This window comes from Empidonax traillii, unplaced genomic scaffold, assembly GCF_003031625.1.
Source record: "Empidonax traillii isolate 1590-97213 ecotype Southwest subspecies unplaced genomic scaffold, ASM303162v1 scaffold528:size513120, whole genome shotgun sequence".
NCBI lineage: Eukaryota > Metazoa > Chordata > Aves > Passeriformes > Tyrannidae > Empidonax > Empidonax traillii.
Window position 1 is genome coordinate 428,043 of NW_020955721.1, and position 21,843 is coordinate 449,885.

The window sequence follows — 21,843 nt, forward strand, 5'->3', positions numbered from 1 at the left end:
AAGAAATTAAAGTTGGATGTGTGAAAGGTTGATTTGTAACTATTGCTTAATCTGAAAAGTCTATGTGGTGTTTTTTTCTTTAAAAAAAAAAAAAAGGCAAAACCCACCACAAAACAACAAAAAAACCACATCCCAACCCCACAAACAAAACTGAAAAATGTGTGCTGTAAACTATATGTTGGAATTTTTAGTATTTTCTGATGGAAGTCTGCTTTTTCTTATTCCCACCATTTTGTTTCGTAACAGTCTGATCTCCATTGACTCAGAGGCTTGAGAGAGGCAGTGTGGAAACTTTCCTTCCTGTACCTGAATTTCCTTCAGTAACTGAAAACAGGATGTAGAGTTTACTAAGAATTGGGTTTCTGGCCACACAATTAGATACCAAGAGTCTGAATAGCCCAGGCAAGTGACAGAAAATAAGAACAGTCTTCTGTGTCTGATCTAAAGATGTGCGTGGCTTTCTTCTTGCAGTTCGCAGTAACACAGCGTGTCTTTGTAATGTGTTCAAAGATCAAAATACTTCAACTAGGCTGTGTGGATTGATCCAGTTTATAAGTTGATAGCACAAACACCTGCATGGACTATAAATATTCTGCAGGTGGCCAGCTTAGCCAGAAAAGCTCTTACACATGAATAATGGGGGGAAAGAGTATTTAAGGGCGCACTTACCAGATACTTTATTAGTGTCTTTATCAAACTGAAAATGTAGGATTTTTTCCCCTCAATTTTTAAAGGAAACCAGGGAAATTAGTTAATTATTTTCTTATTTTTTTTTACTCCCATTTAGTTCACCTTGCTATTTCTTTGAGGTGTAAGCTTCTTCTATTTTACATGTATGGTCACTGTTGCTATGTGATAAGACAGCTGAGACTTCACTGGCTGATAAATCTGGCAAAGCACAAAATTCCTTTTGTCCAGCAGCTCCAACTGGCTTTCTTTTTGCACCCATGAGGGCCTTTTTTCCTACACAAATAAACAAGAAGAGCAGGATATTGTAGAGACAGACTGTGAAACACAGGGATTTTGGCATAGATTAAATGCTTTTGAACTAGAAACTGGAAGAAATGATGACAGATGGTATGAACAGCTTCAAATTTTGAGCCTGCATGTTTCTTACATATGAGTAAAGCCGAAACTCTGGATGAGAAGGAAGTTTCTGGATGCTGAATCTGAATTGCCTTGCTCAAGTTGGTGTTTCTGTGGAAGGCTGACTTAGCACTGTCAACTTGTATAATGCTAATCATGCTAGTAGGGAACTGCCAAACAGGCTGGAGGATATAATAATGCAGTTTGGGGATTCTTGTATACATACCCAGTGTACTCAGCAACTTGGTAGCAACCTGTGCTGAAGTTTCTATTGGTGCGTCTTTGCTTTGACTGCTATTCACGCTTCTTAGGTTGAAGCTAGCATGTGTACCTGGACGCCGTGGAATTACTTTCCTGATGTCCGTAGACCTCATGGATGGTAGCTATTTAATCTGCCCTTAGGTAGGAGATGTCCGTTTCTTGCTGGCCATCTTTTATGTGGCTGAGAAATATCACTCATGAACTTTTGCTCTGAAGGAGAATGAAGCACTCGGCTGAGGGCACGGTATTTGGCTGCTGACAGCAGTTAACCTCAGGTGGTGTTGATGCGAAGTAGGACTTCAGTCAGCCTCTGGATAGCTCAAAAGAACAATGTGCTCCCAAGTCCACCTCACACAGGCTGTTGCAGGTTGGTGAAATAGCAGTGGGGAGAGACAGTGGTCAATGAAAAGTAGGTCAGGAATAGTCCACAGTTTTGGTGACACCACAGAGTAGTTACCCAGAGTGTATGGGAACAAGCTTCTGTCAGAAAAATTATGATCACTTCCTATTATTAGATTCATGTCAGTATTTCACTGTGACTATCCAGGACCAGAATAAATACATGTTTTTAAGTACTTCCACAGTATGTATAGTTAGATCATGTATGCAAAATACAGGAGAACACTTGCAATTACTTTCCTATTTGCAGTTTTCTGTGGATTTCCATTTCAATGTTAGACTCAAAACCTTCTGTAACAAATCTCCTTTCACAATTTTCACATCTTTCAGCAGTTTCACCATTGCTTTGTCTGTACACAGGATGTACAGAAAGACACCTGTCTGTGAAATGGAAGGCTGAAATTATCACACATGTCTTTGTGTCCAGGCATCAGTAGGAATTCAAGACAACTTTCTGAAAAGGAATTGTGATAACGACATCAGACATACAACTGATATTGAAGAGAGAAATCAATTGTCCTTTTCTAAAGGAAAGAACAGAATTAGGACTTGAATCTATCACCCATCTGCTTCAGCTGTGGAGTATCTTGAAAAATCAGTCCCTACCCACTGCCACATTCCCATTTCCTCATTCTTCCCCACCCCATCCCTCTCTTCCCTCCCTCATCCTCAGTGCTAACGCCAAGCTTGATTAAATGCTACCCTGTCCTGGGAGGATTGGGCAAGTTGGGATAGAGTGAAAGTTCATAAATTGGACTAGGATGAGATGAAACTAAAACTAGGAAACTATTTACTGGTTTAAAACATAATCCAAAAAATTAATCTCCCCAGAAGCGAGGAACTCAAAACTTTGTTTTGTATGATAATGTGCGTAGATCCAAATCATACACTGTTGAATTTTGAAATAGTGTTGCACGGGCTAAACCCTCACATATGAATGTGGTGCATGGTGAAGAGCATGCTCTAAAATGTATGAAAAGGTCATAGGAACATGATGAGCTCTGCTGTTAGGACATTATCTTGTAGTTCCATCATGCTTATAATAACAGTTTATTCGTGGTACTAGAGGAGCTGCTTGTGGTTTGGATCTTGTTCTCTGTTACATTAACAGTTGTATAGTGCCTTAGAGATGGTAATTGTTGTGTAATTTCTTATAGAGACTAAACTGTTTAAGATCCACTTTAAAACTAATGAGAGTTTCCTTGCCCCATGTCTGTCAGTCCTTCTTACGGCTCTCCTGCCAATGAATTTTCTGGTCTTATGCCATCTGAATATTTCTGATTGTCCCTCACCATCTTAAAGAAGAATAAATGTATTTCATATAGCTATGTTTTCTATTTAAAATTTCTTTCCTATGGTAGCCCATGTTTGATGTAGCCTACATCCGTATGTCTGGTGGCTTTCGTTCTCTTAGGTGGTAGTTCCAAGTACAGCTGAGTGCTGTGAGGAGCTGGATGTTCCACAATGTGAATTAACACTTTGCTGCTGCTGAATGGGGAGGCCTTGTGCTTCCTCTCCTTGCTTGGAGCAATGTTTTTTCTCTCCCTCTGAACCGACACTGCCATTTATCAGACCACATGGTAAACGTAAACTTAAAAATAAACTACTGAACGGATTTTCTAGGTCACTGCCCCTTCGTTTAAGTCAATTCAGTAGTTGTGTGGGTTTTGTTCCTGTTGAATCCAGTAAATCGAAACCAAATGATTCTTGACATGCAGTTCTTTCGTTTTCTTTCACGTATTTGCATATGGGGGAGATTGGTTTGTCCTGTAAATGCTTTCTGCTGCATAAGCAGTATTGACTCTGCTTTTGAGTGCAAGGTATTGTACCATTACTTTTAGTTATTTAACATGCTCTAAATACCCACCAGGAGGTGTTTACGTCCGTCACCCCCCCCCACCCCCCGTCCTCCATTCTTCAATGTTTTGTTCCTTTTGTGTAAGGAAAATTACTTTATCAGTTTAGGTTCTTAATTCCTATGCCACTTTTATTTCTGCCTTTCGTTTTTATACCTACCTTGAACAAATAGTTCAGAACACTATCTCTCATACAAATTTAAAAATAAAAACCTGATTTATGATATGAAGTAAGACTACCTCTGCAGTGAAGCTCTTTGGCCAGCTGCCATCATACAGTCTTGGACAAGTGATCTGCAGATGTACAGCTTGTCTTTAGGCATCTGAGCAGTCCCTTTTGGTTTTGATAGTACTCTTTACCTGTGTTTGGTGTTTTGACAAACACTTTCTCATATTACAGCATGACAGTGTGAACTGTCAATTCCAATAAATTAGGAACGAAACTTCAGTACGCTCTAGTGTAAAATGTTCAAGAGAGACCCGATTACTTCAGAACCCTAAATTGCTCTTGGAAAACCTGACCCAGGCACTTGTGCAAATCCTACCCAAAAAGAAGCTGCAATTGGTATCTTGACATCAGGTAAATCTCCTCCAAGAGCAAGGCCACATATGGTTTAATAATACAAGAACAGCTGTTAGGTTTTTTGCTCAGTATGTATTTCACTCTTGTGTAAGGAGGTGCTCGGTTGTGTCTACAAGAACCTTGTGTACAGAAGTGTGCCAGTTGCATCATGGGAACTTTGGCTTAAAAATTGTTATCAACTGTACCCCAAAATGTGACTTGCAGAAATGAGATTGTTTGTTTTCTCTTACCTGTTTTTCTTTTGCATCTTGAAATGCAAACCTCTCCTTTGGAGAGACCCTTAGGATAATTCCATTTTTGTACATTACATTCTTCAGGGACAAGCAAAATTACCTCTTGAAATCTAACCAGCTGTTTAAAAACAGTATTGGTGTGTTCTACCTCAAACCTAAATGGGAATGTGATTTTTGTTTTGATCCACAGACGGATGAAGGTGATGTTTGCTCATGCACCCAGTCTATCTCTGAGAGGCCTAGGACATGAAATGTTTGCACCATGTAGGTCATTTTCCATACCAAAAAAGAAAAGGATATGCAACTAGTTTATTGAGGAGTAAAGAAAGACAGATATGATCAATACAGCTGAGAGCTATTCTTCTGTCCAGACAATACATAACTTAACTTGTTCCTAATGTGTATTTAGCAGCAAAGGCTGATCCTTATCAGACCTGACAAACATGGTGGTGGTCCCAAAGACTTCTTTGATTTTTCCATCTATGGTCACTGCTCTGTCAGAAACCTCTTACCTCTCAAAATAGCCTTGTCTTACCTGGTTTTGGCTGCAAGGGACACTTCACCCCCCACCTCCATGTTCTCTCCTTCCTTCTTCCTTATGACTCCAAATATTCACATTGCAGATAGGCTATGTTGCATCTGCAGAAAGGTGGGAAAGAGCTCTCTGGGAGTCACTCATCTCTCTTTTCCCCAGGGTAAGTTTCACAGGAGCTGGAGGCAGAGGCTGTCCTGCCCATCAGCATCCACTATTATCAGAGGATGAGTTGTGCAGTCTCCATCAGCAAGGCAAATGCATCTAGAATGGCTTTCTCTACAACCTTGCTGCACTTGGATATACATTGCTATGACCTATTTCTTAAGTTCTGGTCGGTATGTGCAAAAGTACGTCTGTTTCCTGTCTGATAAAAGATTATGAATTGATCTGCATCATACTTGTGTCTTCAGGCAGTCTTAGAGCAAATGCCAGGAACCCTTTACCTCTGCCTTTACTGGACATCCTCTGCATGTCCTTCCTGCTCACAGCACTGCACATTCCTCTCCTTTCAGCTTCCCTTCTGACCACCACATTCAGTATAAAGAACCTTCTAGTCATCCTTCTTCAGTGCTTTTTCTGGGTGCTCAGTGACACTATTTCAGCAGTATTCTGGTTTCAGTACATTTCAATTGTTGTCACAGAGGACAGAGATTTCCACCTGAGATTTAGAGCTAAAGCACTGTGCTGTTAACTGCATCTCACTGTTTCTTTACAATAATGTGTCATATTTTCCCCCTGACAGTTGGAATATGTGACCTCCCTATGAAATTGAGTGGAGGAGGTGCTTTTGTAATCTGCTTCCTCCTTCCCTCTCTTTTCCTATACCTCAGTGACCTTTAAACTAGATATTTCCACTCCCTTTTCAAGCATATTGTCACAAATGAAACTTTGAATGCAGCACTGCACATCTTGCCACCTTAAACACAAGAGCTACTTAGCTGCCTGGAGGTTGGCCCTCTTGATATGTGGCTTACCCCTCTGCACTACCCCTGCAGGGCTTGTGTTTCCTACTAGGTGTCCACCTTGTTTAAGTACCAGCAAAAAAGGTGGCAGTGATGCTGCCACAATGACTCCTCGCAAGGCTCCTGGTAGTACGAGCTCTGCTGCAGGGGATCCTTAGCCCTTGCTCAGCTGGATGGTTTTCTGGGTGTCCTATTGCTCAGTAATACCTCATTGACCAAGTGCAAGGTGATGTCTGTCCTCCAGCCCTGTGTGTGGCTGTGGGGGAAGGATGGCAAAGGGTCCTTTGTTGCTTTAATTGTAGCGGGAACAAGTCACTTCACATTCTATTGCAGTGTCATCAGGTGGTAACAAACTTTTAAACATGAACCATGTAGCATCTCTTTGTGCTTCTGCAAAGGAGCTAAAGCCACATTATGGGGACGAAGAAGTCAAGCAAAGAGGGAATTTAAGTTCCTTGGAAATATTTGGAATTTTTCATGTAGAAGTTGCAATATGTGAATATTGTATGAATACCAATAGCCAAATTCTTATTGAATTGTGCCTTTAAATACCTCATAGCAGGAGTTACTACCTTTTTTTGTATCAGTTCTTTGAACTACTTGTCATTTTTCATTTAGGCTCTGTATTTCTGGAGATCTCTTTATTCCTTTGAAAGACTTGCTTGGAAAATAATTAGTGGAGAATCAGGTTTTATTGAGAAGAGAAAAAAGTTGCTCAAGGCATAGATATTTCAGAATCACGTGCCAGAATTTGTACTGATCAGGGAATTGCTATTTTCCTATGGCAGAAATTTCACTGGTGAAGGAGCATAAATGTGGTCATAATGAATGACAACTGCCTTTTTGTTTTGAGTGACTTCAGCAGTAATGAAGGAGGAAACCAAACAATAATATGATTCAGTAGAGTAAAATATGCAGAAGTAAAGGTGAGGGCTTGTCAGGAGACTGCAGGGAAAGTGGGAAGCAGAACAAAAACAGACACCTGAATTGGTGAGAAGTTATAGGAATTTTTTTTTTTCTTCTCTTTTAATATGGTAGCAGTACACTACTCAAATCTGAGCAGGGAATGTTTCTGTCTAACTCGCTGATTTTCTTCAGGTCTAATCAGATAGCCAAAAAACCTTTTTATGGATGTGCCCCTTAGCTGCTGCAGCTGCCTAAAGGAGGGAATGGGTCTGGGATAATGTCTGTTTCAGAGGCTGCTGCGTCCTCTGGAAAGTGTTGAAACATTAGAGTGGGTGGGAGGTGTCCCAAACCAAGAATCTGGCTGGCACCTGTGGTGGTGGGGTTCACTCACACGTGACAGGAACTGAAAGAAGAACTTTTTATTTTAAACTAATAATTGCAATGTGACTGCTGTTCAGTTCACTTTAGTAGTCATGGGAAGAACCAGGGAGGTGCTTTAAGTCACAAATCATCCTATACACAACTCTGCACATAACAGAATTGCTGGAAGTTATTAAAAGTGAGTGTAGAAAGTAGAAATGGAAAAAATTCTTCAGACAGACTGATTTGTCATCCTCCTCTACCATCCCAAGCAGGACTTTCATATTCTTGAGATTTCTACATTTCTCCAGAATGACTTAAACGATACTAACTCCATCTCTGTCAACGTAGTTGATATTAGGTCTCATTTACTGATAAGAGAACTACCCTGGGAAGCCTTGTTTGTTTAACTTCTTATCAGTACTCTGGTTAGGTTACTCTGCGTGATAACTCTTCTCCCCTGAATTTATTGCATTTTAGGTTCTTTTAAGCTACCTGCAGGTTTTCACTCCTTTCTCCTGGTGCTTGGCTAGACTGTAGTAATATAGTTTTATTACTTCTAACAAATCTGTCATAGAGGTGTAGGATGGGAATGTCCTAAAACTGCAGTGATGTACTGAGCAGTGTGGAAAAGTATGGCTGCTGTGTGATGTGGGAAAATTACCAGTACGTACAGATTTAAGGAAACCCTCATTATGTCACCAGCACAAATTAATATTTTTTAAATATCCCAAAGTCTGTGTTTGGTTTTACTTCATCCATCTTAAAAAGGATATAGTAGGAGAAGAAAAGCTAACAAGAAGGACTGCCTATGTGGTCAGAGAAATTGGAAAGAGTCTAAACTATTGGCCTGAAAAAGTGAAATAACTAAGAAAAGATGTTGGAAATCTTTGACATCATGAATGGTATGCAGAAAGTGAATGGTGACTTGTTCACCCTTAAAATAACATTAATTACGATACTCAATGAAATTAAGTATGAAGTACCAGAAGGGAAGCGCTAATTTACGTAGCTCATCATGGAAGCGATAATTTATGTAGCGCAACATGGGGTTCATGGGCACAGGGCTGGTGTGGAGGTCTTGAAGGGACAGGGCAGTTGAGTGAATACTGCTGCACTACTCCGGGAAATATATGATTTCTAGAAGCCAAGGGGACTAGTCAGGAGAAAGATTCATCTTATTTACATGCAGCCTAAGTCTTTGGTAAGACAGAGATTAATGAGTAAAATGGACTTTTGCACTAAGTGTGCCATTGCCTCTGTCCTCTCAGGCTACTGAGTTTGTTTGCCAGGTGTGGGAAATGGTCAGTCCCTTTGGCCCATTGTTTACTTTAGCATTCCTGCCGGGCTACCAGACATCAGGACCTGACTTGGGACCTGTCAGGTGTGTTCAGCTGTCACTGCCAGCACTGTGAAACCTTGCGCTGATTTTGGCCGGCAGGTAACACTGGTAGTGATGGTATTGTACAACAGTGTGGGCAGCCCCAGAGTCTGCTGATGCTCCTTGACCTATTCTGTCTACTTATAGAGCTATTTACACAGTTGCAGAGGTGTAATTCTCCTATCATGCGTCAAGGTCTTTTGGATGATAAACTGATTAACCTCTTTATCATACTGCTTCAATAGTTGCTGTCCAAATTACTCTTAGGTAACTGGTTTTTGTAAGGTTTCTCATAGCACTGCTAAATGAAATCTGAAGAGTCTGCTAGGAAACTGAGATACAAATATATCATTAAGAGCAGAAAAATTCCCATTCTAGACCTGTCTGTTTTCAGTAGGCCTCTATTTCCTTGCCTGTTCCCTCTTGGTATTCTTCTTCTCTCTGCCCATTATTTTACTATTTTTACATAATTCTTATTTTGCATGTTTCCTGGAACCACAGAGAGGTTCAGTCCACCTATACTGTCCTTTTCTTAAAAGTGCAGTGTGATCAAATTTGCATTAGCACCTAGTAACTTCTCATTGTTGTGCAATCCCATCTCCAGTGTACATGCAGTGCAAAAAAACGTGGGAGGCAGAACCATGAGTCACTTTACCACTAAGCAAATGTTCAAAAATTAGCCAGTGGCAGTTGTTTAAAAGCCTGTGGAGCTCTTCATCTAGTTCTGCCTGAAAGAAATGTGGTTTCTGAGGAACTCCATCATGCCTGCATATACTCTGGGTGCCTTTGGGACTCCTACTAGAGCTAGTTGCCTTCATATCATGTCAGAAAATGATTGGCTCCCTGAAGGAGAAATGAGAGAGGGTATAGGAACTGGAGACATAGTATATGGTGGTGTGCTTAGCCAGGCTGCTCACTCACTCTGCTGTAAACCATTCACGTAGAGCAGTTTGTGACCTTGGCCTCACTACATGTACAGTATGTGGAGCTTCCAGTACCTGCCAAATTAAATGGATTCATTGCATTTTTTTTTTTATTCTGAAAGTCTGCATTTTTTAATTTATTATTTTAGATCTTTATATGCACAATTAAAAATATAGACTAGTTAAGACTTTGCACTATTCAAATTGATATGATGTGATTTTGAATTGCCCAAGCCTGTCTAGTAGTTAGGCTCAAGTATAATAAGAACGATGTACAGAGAGCCCCTTGTTGTTGCAGTAGGAAAAAGGAAAGGGAGTAGAGGGTAGAAGGAAAAAGCATCCAAACAGAATGTGTAAGGTTTTGGTTTCAGAAGATAACTTCACAGACTGTGACTGCTTCTTTTAGCCCGTAGCTAAACAGACTCTACAACGTTTATTCTTGCACATAGATACGCAAGAGAAGCAAGTGTCTAATTGTTCAACTTATTTAGGATTTATTAACATTTATTGGCAAAAGGAGGACTGTATTATGTTTAGTCTAAACAGCTTGTCTTTTGAACTTCTTTTCTTATCTATATGATTTGGGGTTTTCAACTATATGTGAATATTTACTTCACTCTTCTGTATTGCACCATGCTTGTGTTTAGGACCCTACTAAACAGTCTCACAGTCCTGTCAGCCAAGAATTAGAGCACATTGTATGTCTCCTCTGAACACAGCATTTCAAGTTATAACTTTTCACTGGATAGTATTTTTTAATCTCCAGACTTTACAGTCCGTGCAATTAGGGGGACCTGGAAAATACAGTGTATTTCACAGGGGGACAGAGAGAGGTGTCCTACCTGCCAGGGATGAAACTGTACTGGAGAAAGTTGTCTGTATTGCTATTTTGTGGTCATCTTTTGCCACAGTGGCATAGTTGCTGTCATGCTCAGGTCTCATTCACAATTTCTAAAAACAAAACTTTGGAACAAAAAACCGTTTAGCTAATACCAAATATCATAAGCTCTTCACAGAAACTGGTTTTATTGCATATTGTTATTTCTCCCATCCACACCAGACTTAAACTTTTTCACATTCAACAGGTAAAAATAATCTCTCTCCCTACATCTGTCTGGGCTACTTTATTTCCACACCTCCAAGGTCATACTGGTGCATGTCTAGTTAGTGTGAAATAATTGCTCTTAACTGTTTCCTACCTTGTGTACTGTTTCAGACATAAGTAAAGGTTAAAATATCTGAAAATTTGTCTACTTTTCCCAGCTTAGACCAAATAATTTACTAGAAGATGAAGTCTACCTATAAACCTTTCTTTTCTTTCTCCCATGATAGCTTGCAAACAGCTTAGGTGATTTGCCTGCATGGGTATGATATGTAGTTCTAGTTATCCTAGAGTAACCAAAATGGTACCTCCTATTAGCACAAAAGAGTGTAAACTCACTCACTGTTAATGGGGGGAGCTTCTTCAGCCAGCATTGTGCCATATTGGCAGTTGTAAGTAGATAATGGATAAAGAAAACATCCAGTATTTGTCACTTTTTATGTCTGTCATATTGTCATTTTGTTTCTGATAGTTTAATATTGTACCCTGCTAGTGCTATCTTTACATGTTTTTTCCATCCTTCACCACAGACTGCTTTGACTTTGATCACAGGAAGGTGGTGAAACAATGGTGAAAATACAGATGGTCAGAAAAAGTTTCACTGTGGGTCTCCACTTTTGGAGATGAAATATTTGAGATGATTGAATGATGCTCGGTCCCAAAATGCCATCAGAGAAAAGCCAGCATCATCCTGATCTTTCTACCTCTGTCCTTCATGCCAGATTTACTATCCATATGTACTTCAACTGTGTATGTTTAGTCCCTACATGCTTTCTGCCTCTGTTGTACCCTAACCAGTGCACTTCTCAACACTACATCCCTGGCAGGGAGGGAGTGGGATGAGCTGGCAGTAACACCTGGATGTATGTTCGGGCCTCTTGTGAGTCTCTTCTGACTGAAGGAGATGGTCCCTCTGGTAGCCTCTGGGAGACACTGTGGCAGCACCGCAGCATTAATCTTGCTGTGGACAAGGGCCGGCAGAAGGATCAGGTGCAGCATGATTCTCGGCCCCTCCTTGTTTCTTGTGTACATTACAGTGGGGCAGGCCAGTCCTCGCCCTTCCTTTTACTATCTGCCTCTTGCTGTCTGGAAATAGCAAAGGTTGCAGCAAAGCCTGAATGCAAGTCAGAAGCCCTGCACTGCCATTCCCTGTCCTTTCCCTTCTGATCTTCCAGAGCTGCCAGCTTGGACCACAGGAACGGTCGTCCTAGAAGGACAGCATCTCTGGGCTCTTGGTTCTGGCTGCTGGTTTTGCTGGGTCCAGCCTTGCCTTGTCTTCTCCCCTCTCCCCATCTTGTCCAGGCTGCAGGAGGCAGCAGGACCTTTGTAACGGGTCAGGGTGATCAGGCTGGGTGAGCGGGGCAGCCATGAATTGCCTCACCGTGCCCCATCCCCACTCCTGGAGCTGGGGCTGCATGCTGCCCTCACCTCCCCCAGGTATGCAGGGCTGGGGCTGGCTGTAGAAGGTAAGACCCATGGGGCTTGGGCTGGCTGGGCAGCGGTTATCCTCCCTGATCCTTGGCTTATCTCACCCACTGCTGTAGTAAGAACTGGAAATCTCTACCTTGCTCGTGAGTGCCTTTTGGCTCCTGCAAGGGATTCTGCAAGTGCGATGGGTTTTGTACTGCGGCTGATAGGAAACGTCTTCTGCACAAGCTTTGTGCTTTCTCATGCTTGACTGTATACATCAGTGTTTTGCAGAACTCTTGGCATACTTTTAGCTTCAGAGTTTAAAACAGGATTTAAATATAATATACCTGTGGTGAAGTGGTGATTAACCAGTATTTGTTGTGTTTGTACCAAGGCAATAGCAGTGCATCTGTTCATTGCTGTTACAAAGGACTTGTATCCAACAGCTGAATTGTGTAGGAATCACAGAGGAGCAGTACTGTATTGATATGGTATCAAGTATACATTACTCTTGCAGAGTTCCGGAATGATTACTAAATCTGCTGTACTTGATGAAGTTTTGCTTGCCTTACAATGCAATTTTAAGGCCTAATAGGTATTTTTAATGTGTTCTCTTGTTCCTGTTCACAGCTCCTATTTGTACATCCTGTAGATCACTTTCAAAACATGCTGAAAAACAAACATCTTGAAAGTCAATTACTTGAATTTTTTTTTGCTCTTTAGATGACAATCAAAACAAAACCAATGAAAAGAAAGAGAAGAAAATGGTTTCTCAGAAACCCCATGGTACCATAGAATACACTGTAAGTATTGGTTTGTGGTGTGTTCATATCTGCTTTTTTAAACTGGAGCTGTTGAGGTCAAGAGGGAGGCAGTGGCACAAAACTGAAAGCACTTAGTGAGTAATTTTGAAGTTCACGGTTGTCTCAATAGGAATTGCACCAAATATCATTGTGTGTATGTGGAGAGCTACGCAGATGTCCTAAATCTCTGTTGAGTCCAGATCCTCTGACTTTTCTTGTAGCTGCCAATTCTATTTTTACTTGAGCATTATAGCTCTGTAGTAGAGCAATTGTTTTGTTATTCTGAAGAATACTTCCATTCCATATTGTTGCTAAGGTCATCAAGTGGTTGGCCTGTGCTTGGTCTCGAGATGATGAGACCTCTTTGACTACAAACTGAAGCAAAGCAGCAGTGTGCTGCTGTGGCAGCTCAGAGGACTAGCTCTGCCCAGAAAGTCTGTGTGAGCTGTCAGGGCCCTTAACAGGGACTGCACTCAACTGTCTATCATGCAGAGCTGCTGTGGAAGGTGAGTGTCCCAGCTGGGAACAGCAGAAGTGCCTGACGTGCTGTGACTGGCGGAGGTGTAGTGAACTTTGCAGTGTTTGACCTTGCTCTCCTTGCCAGACCAGTTCTAAATGCAGTGGTGCTGCTTTAAGGTTTTAACAGAAAAGGAGAGAGACATCTGTAACACCTCTGCATTTTATCTACTGTATAGTATGAGAAAATAGTACTGTCTTTTTTTTTATTTTTTTAATACTGGTTTATCACTTAAGCTGTTAAGTAGAGTGTGTGTTGAGATCATCAAGTCTGTTGCCTGAAAACAGTCTGTTAAGTGGGTTGGGTTCAGCTGGTGTGCTGAATGTTTTCACTATATCTTAAGCTTCAACTTTTTCTTCAGGCTGGAAATCAGGACACCATAAACAGCATAGCATTAAAGTTTAACGTCACCCCAAACAAGCTTGTGGAGCTCAATAAGCTTTTCACGCAGACAATTGTGCCAGGCCAGGTAAATCTTTTATTCATTTGGGGGGATTTAATACCTGAAACATGATTATTTGCTGTGTATTTAAAAGCTTTTTAGTACTTAGACGTATCTTTTAGGTACTTGGATAAAAGGATAAGGGACAGTAATTTAAAGCCCTCCCTCAAAGTGAAACTCAATAGATCATTCCTTGGAGTGCGGGTGAAGGGAGAGCTTTGTAATTGCCATATCTGGCTTGTTGTTTATGTGCTGTCACTAAAACTTAAAGATGACTCTAAAGCTCAAGAAGGTAATGCAGCTGTTGCAAGGGAGTTGAATTCTTGGCAAGTCTAAATAAATACACTATATAATGCATTAAAGGATTAGAAAGTTAGATGCAGAAATTGAAATGGCTTTTTGCCATTATGTTGGGAATGAGTCAGTCGCCTGTAAGATAAGAAATAAATTGAGAGTCTCCTGTTTTTAGGAGACTCAAGTAACAGAAATGGAAATGTGGAGGCTAACACCTGGTTCATGAAGAGCAGATCTCTACTTCTGCTTCACAAGACATGAAGAGATTGAAGTATCTTTATTTGCATATAGGGAAACTGAGGCACCGAGAAACAGCTTGACTTGCCTAAGAATACCCAGCATACAAAAGCTGGGATAAGGAAAATAGTCTTATTTTTCTGAACATTTTTAGTTTAAAACTAAACTGTGAACATTTTTTTAAATTTAGAAATATCTGTCTTTGCTCTGAGACTTGGAAGAGATGACTATGTTTTTATTTGGGATGGAGGTCCGAAGCTGTATTGCCATTCTAGTACTGCTGTACTAAAAATCTGTAATATTCACTGTGAGGGAATGTGAAAATTCAAACAAAGCTTTGCATTTTTATACACACTTATATTAGAATTGTACATTTGAAATTTTTTTCTTACAGTTGTAGTACGTGCTAAAATGCTGCTTCATATAAAGAATATTTTCCTAGATTTGGAGATGCAAGTATGTTTTTGGAAACGGACAACACATAGTGAAACGTCATAAACTTCTAGCACTAAAAATTGCTCTTTTTTCAGCAATGACCTTCACTTTAGACCAGAATTTGTTTTTACAAGTTAATGGTTATTAACAGTAATTTTGCAGTACTTGTTTTCTTGTTGGTGGTAGTTGCAAGACAACCTGGGATTGCAAATCTAGGGGGAGGAAAAAGGGAGGTTCTCAATCTGTGGAACATGTTTTAATTTTTTGCCTGTGCTGCAAAACAAAATGTAGAGCTAGATCCTGCAATTGCATGTGCCCCACTATCACCACCTATGAAGGGCTCTAGAATAAGTAGTTGTTAAGGACTGCATTGCAGTCACGAGTGATTAATATTGTGGTGTCTTTCTAGAAGAAAGTAGTATTTATATTGAATAACCTTTTACAGCTTGTGCCTTACTGTTTTGATATGTGTTTGTATTTAGATTCTCTTTGTGCCAGAGACAAGCGCTGCAAGGCTGTCATCTTTTAGTCCTGGTGCTCCTGTTTCTCCTTCATCATCAGATGCTGAATATGATAAACTCCCTGTAAGTCAAACATGGGTTCACTGGTCTTAAACTCTCAAAATATTTTCCGATTCTGAAGATGAGATTCAAGGCTGTGTAAATAGCAGTGTTTTGAGGGTACAGGCCGTGTGTGTAGTGTATTGTGTAAAATTAATTTGCTGTACTACAAAATTCACCATATCTTAAAAAAATTCCAAAGTAAGGAAATTCTTTCTGAGCTTAGGAACCCATTACAACTTCTGGTGGGCCCGGAGTCTTATCAAAACAACTGAAAATAGTCCAGTGTGTAATTTTTAAAGAATAGAAACTTAAATATGAAAAATTATTTAGTGTTTCACACTGGAGATTTTTATGCTGCTCTGCAGTCCAGAGTCTTGAATCCTGCATTGGGATCCTTGAGCAGAGAGGCTCTTAGTTTAGCCTGAGCAGTCAGTTTCTTTCTAGTTAAACATATTATGGTGGTACCCATATATAGACTTGTCTTTAGACAAGACTGCAGGATTTAATCTTTGTGAAATGCTTTGGCACAGCTGATCTTCCGTTTTCTTTAGAAGGATGATTGGCCGTGATGATTTTTAGATAGTAGTTTTAGGCAGTTTAGCTGCCTTTAACATCTTTAATATCGGCTGATGTAAAAATAATGAGTTATTTCAAATCCATAACTAATGAAAAGGGAAGTGGAGAGAAGCTTGGAGTGAATAATTGTGTTTATCCTTAACCTTATGCCTCTGTGCCACTTGCACGGGGAATCGCACCCGTGCTCTGTGAGCAGAGGTCTTCAGTGTAGATGATGTGGCAGGGCAGGCCCTCTCTTAATGAGAGTGCATCACTGAATTTTGGTGAGCTGACTTGCCTTTTTTATTTCTTACCTGTTGTTTGTATGGAGTTTTTTTTGTAATGTTACAAGGGGTTTTTCCCATGCAGGATGCTGTGAGAAGTGAACATGCATACATACATACATACATGACCTTTGCTTTTCTTCCTTAAGCAAAAGGAAAATAGTTATTTGAACCTGGCCTTTTAGTTTTTCAAAATCTAAAAGTATATTGTTCTGTTCCTGTTGCTGTTCACTGAACTTCTTCTTTTCTAAGGATGCTGATTTGGCAAGAAAGGCTTTCAAACCAGTTGAGAGAGTCTTGTCCTCTACTTCAGAAGAGGATGAGCCTGTGGTTGTCAAATTTTTAAAAATGAATTGTCGTTACTTCACAGATGGTAAGGTAGGTGAAACCTGATTTTTGGGCATTGTTTGAGATTCTTTAAAAGCAAAATGTCTTTGGATAAGTGAGAGATTAATAGTGGGGGAGTCAAATGTGCTCCATGTCTTTAAAGAATGTAAATGTTATCTTGGCTTTATCTGTTACTGCTGTGCTTATTGATACTGTGTTAATATGCTGTATAATTTTGTTCTTTCAGTTGTTTAATTTGTTATGCTAAGATCTTTATGAAAGAATGGCTCTTCTACCCGTCATCATTCCCTTACTATGTCTTACCAATTATCTGTGTAAGAGTGCACTGCTGTAGAGTGCATACAGAGAGAAAACTGCACTTTTGAGTTATGACATGTCAAGATTAGTTGTCCAAGTTCCATCAAATTGTGCAACAGCTTTATAAAATGAGTACATGCCAATCCATTTCATTTATGACTTGAAGATAACTTTTAACTATTCCCAGAGCAGTGTTTCCAAATATGTCCACGTTGCTTTTGCACTTTCTAATTAGTGTTGTGCAAGCCCTAATAAAAAGATTGAATATTGCTTTATACAACCTTTTCTTTCTGTTTTTTGTAAGCATTCTTCTAATATGTGTGTACCCACCAGGACTGCAAACCCTAAATTACAGCAGCCCTTTTAGAAGCAAAGGCACAAAGCTTGGGTAGTATTTTAACATGCTTTTCTTCTCAAGGTTGCAAGACACTGTCTTTTTGAACTGCCTACTTTGATATATCTACTCTTGTTGACTCTGGTTTCAGTTAGATGTCTGCATGTTTGGGTTTTCAAATTCTCTGGAATTTATAACACTGGATATGCTAATCATTGTCACTTCAACGTATTTTTTTTCCCTTCGCCCTGACTAAGATGGATGTGTTTACACCTACAGTTTCTGGCTTCAGTGGATGTAGACTGTATTTAACCACTCTGCAATTTTGCAGTCTGCTATTTTGCAGAAAGTAATAGAGAACTACTTGATGTCTTGCATGTAAATGAGGGCAGTACTGTTGCTTTGTGTGTGATTCTTGTTCGGTGCAGAGGATACAGATTGCCAGTTTTATGGCTGCAGGACTGAAAAAGTAACTTGCAGTCAGAACAATTTAAAGTAGCATGGCTTCTTTGCCAGCGTAGCTAAAATCCTTTGTTGTCTTGCTTCCTGCGGTGGGAAGCACGACCTGTTGGTGTATTGTTCTTCTGGCTAACTAGAGATACGTGCATGGGGGAGAAGTCTCTGCACTTGGCTTCATTTCTTTCACCCAAACACAAACCAGGCTTGTGAACTGAGTCATACAGGAGAAGCAAATGGGAAATATGTACAGACTTTGCTTTAAAGAGGAGCAGGCATTCATGTACTCACTTGCTAGTGCCAAGCCATCAGTTTGACATCTTACTCATTTAAAAAAAAAAACAAAAAAAAAACCCACACACACACCAAAAAAAAAAAAAAAAAACCAAAGCAAACCAAGCTTGTTGTATTTTACTTGTCTATTTGTGAGCCTTCCTCGGCTTGCCTTGTAGATGACCTTAAATAGTTAATAATATCTGCAGTGTGAGTCATTCCAGTTGATCTGTAGCTCCTGTTTGTCAGTTGTCACGATTTACACACAGCTTCTAAGTTGGTCTGGTGAATTTTGTAATTCCTCTGAAGGAGAGGGTGCAGGAGAGAGACATTGGAAATCTCCTTTGTAAATCTTAAAACATGGTCAGTTGCCATGAACTGATGTTGAATAATGGCTGATGCAGCCTCTTTCAAATCCATGACTAGAGGATGTTTTGAAGAATTAAATATGTCCTCTACAGCTGTGCAAAATATGCTTGGATCAGTAGTAGAAGCTGCTTCTAGTTTGGGGAGAAGATCTCTTGTATCAGATCCCTATATAGAAAAGCTTTTTGCATGTACCTCTGGGAGAGCAGATCAAGGAGACCGATAGTGTAGCTTAGCATAGTAGCCTGGACATTTCCATGAATAAGACTGCATTCAAGTGTGCTGGTTGCATGTAAATTCATGTATCAAATGAAGATTGCTGCACTTAGAATAAAATGCTACATCCTTTTTTAAAAAAAAGTTAATCCAGTAATCTATTTTGTTAGAGATTGATTAACAATCACATTTTTGTCTTGTAATAATCAGACCTGAAATTTGAATGATTCGGATGTTCTTCCTTACCTGCCAGGAACTTGGGTGTTACTAAGACACTTTTTTCTTTATTCTCCTTACAATGTCTGACTTGATGCAATTGGAAAACAGAATGTTTTGTTAGCAAAGATTGCATGACACAGTATAAAGAGGCAGGAAAGAAGTTCTGGTTTTTAGGATAGTAGCCTAAAATCCAATAATAAATGATAAGTGCATTATATGTGATGTGCTAACTCTTTCTTCTCCTATTTTAGGGCGTAGTTGGAGGAGTCATGATAGTAACTCCAAACAATATCATGTTTGACCCACATAAGTCTGATCCTCTGGTAATTGAGAATGGCTGTGAAGAATATGGGCTCATCTGCCCCATGGAAGAGGTTGTCTCAATAGCTCTCTACAATGACATCTCTCACATGAAGATCAAAGATGCATTGCCATCGTAAGGAGTGTTCTTCCCTGAACTTATATTTGTAGATTTTCAGTAAGGGGGGCATGGAAATGGGGCAGGGGAGGGGGGAATGGAGGGGAAGAGTTTTAATGCAGCAGAGTAAAGAACAGGGGAGGAAAGTGCCAGCAAAGGCATCATTCGCTTGTGTTGTTCTTGCACTTTCTTTTGCCGCTAAAGTGGCATTAAAGGCAAATCGGCAGGCATATGAGAACCAAAGTGCAAAGGAGACCAGTACCAACCGGTAATTAATAAAAGCATTGGTGGCATGCTGTGGTTGGGCCCTTGCACTGACCTGTCTCTAGGGCTATTTCAGTGGAAGCAAATAGGGTTAGATTTGGACCAATATTGTGTTACCCGGACTGTTCTGAGAAGAGTATTTAAAACTTTTAAAGGTAACAGCACCTTAATTGCCACCTTCAGGACTTACGGAAATGTCAGTCTGTGGAATACTTGTATTTCAAACCAGAAATGCATCGATACTTATAATCTGTAATACATAATAGACTTTCTGGCGTGAGCTACTTTCATTTATGCACAGACTAGGCACTGCTTATGTATTTGTTCTAAGGTTTTGTTCTTACAGGCAATACCTGTTTGATCAGTGGAATTCATCAACTTCCCTCCATTTTCTCATTTCAAGAAAACCCTTTCAGATACTTGTTATGCTCATTACTAGAGTGTTTAGTAACTTCTTAGTAACCTTTAAGTGATGAGGATCTTGTATTCTCATTCACCTTAAGATTTTTTAGCAGTAATGAAGAGCTCAAGTTTTATGATGATAGATTTTTTTTTCGAAATTTTCCATTTTGAAATGTTTTATGATTGTCCTGCTTTAAAAAGAAATGTTTGGGGAAGCTGCATTGAAACAGAGTGTTCGAGTAATGGAGACAAATAAAAGGAAAAAACCACCAACTCTGTTGCCTGTTACTGTTTTGCAGTAAACATGTTCCAACAGGACACAACTTATCTCCAGTTTTCTTTTTCTCAAAAATACATTTGTACTGACTAGGGAAGCATGGATGGTTGTAGAGGTTGACTCATATTTGGGAAATTACAGTATTAATATGATTTGAATTAAATTCCAGCAGCTAAAGACATGTCCTGTGATTTTCTGTTACTGAACTTCTGTTGACTTGCACATTGTTATTACATGTTTACCATTTCTTCACCCACGTGGCATATTCTGCCAAGTGGTTTACTCGTTTTATTTTGGTATTATCCTTTCAGCATTTTTCTCCATTTTCTTTAAAGTCAATTATTTCCAGGATTATATGTTTATTTTGGAGAAAATAATTTTTCATTGAGTTTCACAGTTTAAGTTCATGTATTGTTTAGTTTTTCTTTTCATTTTTTTTTATGTTTACATTTTACTTTTAACATCCTATGTGCACCCATCATTTCCCCTGACAGTGACATACCAAAGGATCTTTGTCCTCTGTACAGGCCAGGAGAGTGGGAAGACCTATCCTCTGAGAAAGATATCAATCCTTTCAGCAAATTCAAATCCCTTAGCAAGGAAAAGAGGCAACAGAATGGGGATCCATCCATTGCTCTGGACTCCAAACAGATTAAGCCTTCAGATAAGGAGAGGTCTGCTGATTTTGAAGTTCTTCAGACATCTGAGAGTACAGGCTCAATCAAATCAAATTCTGCGGAGTTTCCCAACAATGTCACTGCCACTGAACATTTGGAAAAGTTTGCTGTGGATCCATGTGCCAAGGACCCTTCTGGGGAAAAAAATGCTTCAGATATCAAAACCAAAGAAAAATCGCTTTTAGGAGAAGGAGAGGATGACTTCATTGAGCTGGAAAAGACATCATCTCATATGGATACAGGATTGGACAGGAAAATCTCAGTAACAGAAGGCTTGCTGGCAGACTCCAGGGACTTGGGGAGAACTAAGCAGCAGGTAACCAAACCTACTCCAGAAGTCCAGGAGCACTTGACAGTTGATTCCTTGGAAAAAAAGGACAGTGTTGAACCTAAAGATGACTTAGACTTAGAGCTGTGTGAAAAGCAAGATGTTATTCCAGAAGTAAACAAATGTGTCAGTTCCCCGACAGGTAAGGTGGAGACTGCTTTGGACACTAAGAAAGAGCTAGAGAAAGATAAACTTATTGAATTTTACCTCAATAAAGATGGCAATGGGTCTCAGTCATCTGAAGACTTACACAAGGCTGAAATCCAGAAGGGTGAAAACAATAAAGCAATTGGCATAGACCTTACACTTAGCTGTTCAAAGTCCCAAGCTAATGAAGTCCATACAGTTAAAAGTATGGAGCTTGATTCCTGCTGTGTTGAAAGGAAAGCATCTTCATTAGATATCAGCTCAGCAGCAGCAGAGGAAAAGAACCTGAAAGAGTCTGTGGACTCTTCCTTAGTACCAGCTATAGACAACACCTGTCAAGAAACGCAGTTAGACAATCAATCAGAAATCAGACTGTGGCTGCTGCAGAAAATTCAAGTGCCAATTGAAGGTAGGTTGCTGGTTATCCTTGTTTCCTCTGAGACTTGGACAGCATTATGACGGTAACCTTTGAATTCATTGCATTCTGCTCTAAATTTCCTCTTTCCCTGGTCTTTTTTTTACTCTTGTATATTTCATTTTTACATTATCTGCTGTCTTAAAATTCTCTAAGCTTCTAGTTTGCTAAGTAGCTTGTATGCTCTTCCCATATTCAGTGATCACTGTTAATATAATCTTTACTTCTATTTGCTGGGTTTAAGAAGGACAGTGAAACATCATCCAGTTTCACTATTGA

General features: G+C 39.8%; 1 protein-coding gene across 6 annotated transcripts in view; it reads left to right on the plus strand.

The window, feature by feature from the left end:
* The window catches only part of NCOA7 (nuclear receptor coactivator 7), a 92,003-nt gene that overhangs the window by 51,763 nt on the left and 18,397 nt on the right, over nucleotides 1-21,843 (plus strand). For 5 of the 6 annotated variants that reach the window (XM_027897086.1, XM_027897087.1, XM_027897088.1 and 2 more), the window contains 6 exons: nucleotides 12,721-12,800; nucleotides 13,679-13,786; nucleotides 15,208-15,309; nucleotides 16,380-16,505; nucleotides 18,888-19,072; nucleotides 20,492-21,558. In XM_027897086.1, the coding sequence (XP_027752887.1) occupies nucleotides 12,721-12,800; nucleotides 13,679-13,786; nucleotides 15,208-15,309; nucleotides 16,380-16,505; nucleotides 18,888-19,072; nucleotides 20,492-21,558 (1,668 nt within the window). The remainder of the gene's footprint in view (nucleotides 1-12,720; nucleotides 12,801-13,678; nucleotides 13,787-15,207; nucleotides 15,310-16,379; nucleotides 16,506-18,887; nucleotides 19,073-20,491; nucleotides 21,559-21,843) is intronic. The other variant, XM_027897092.1, reaches the window with a different exon arrangement.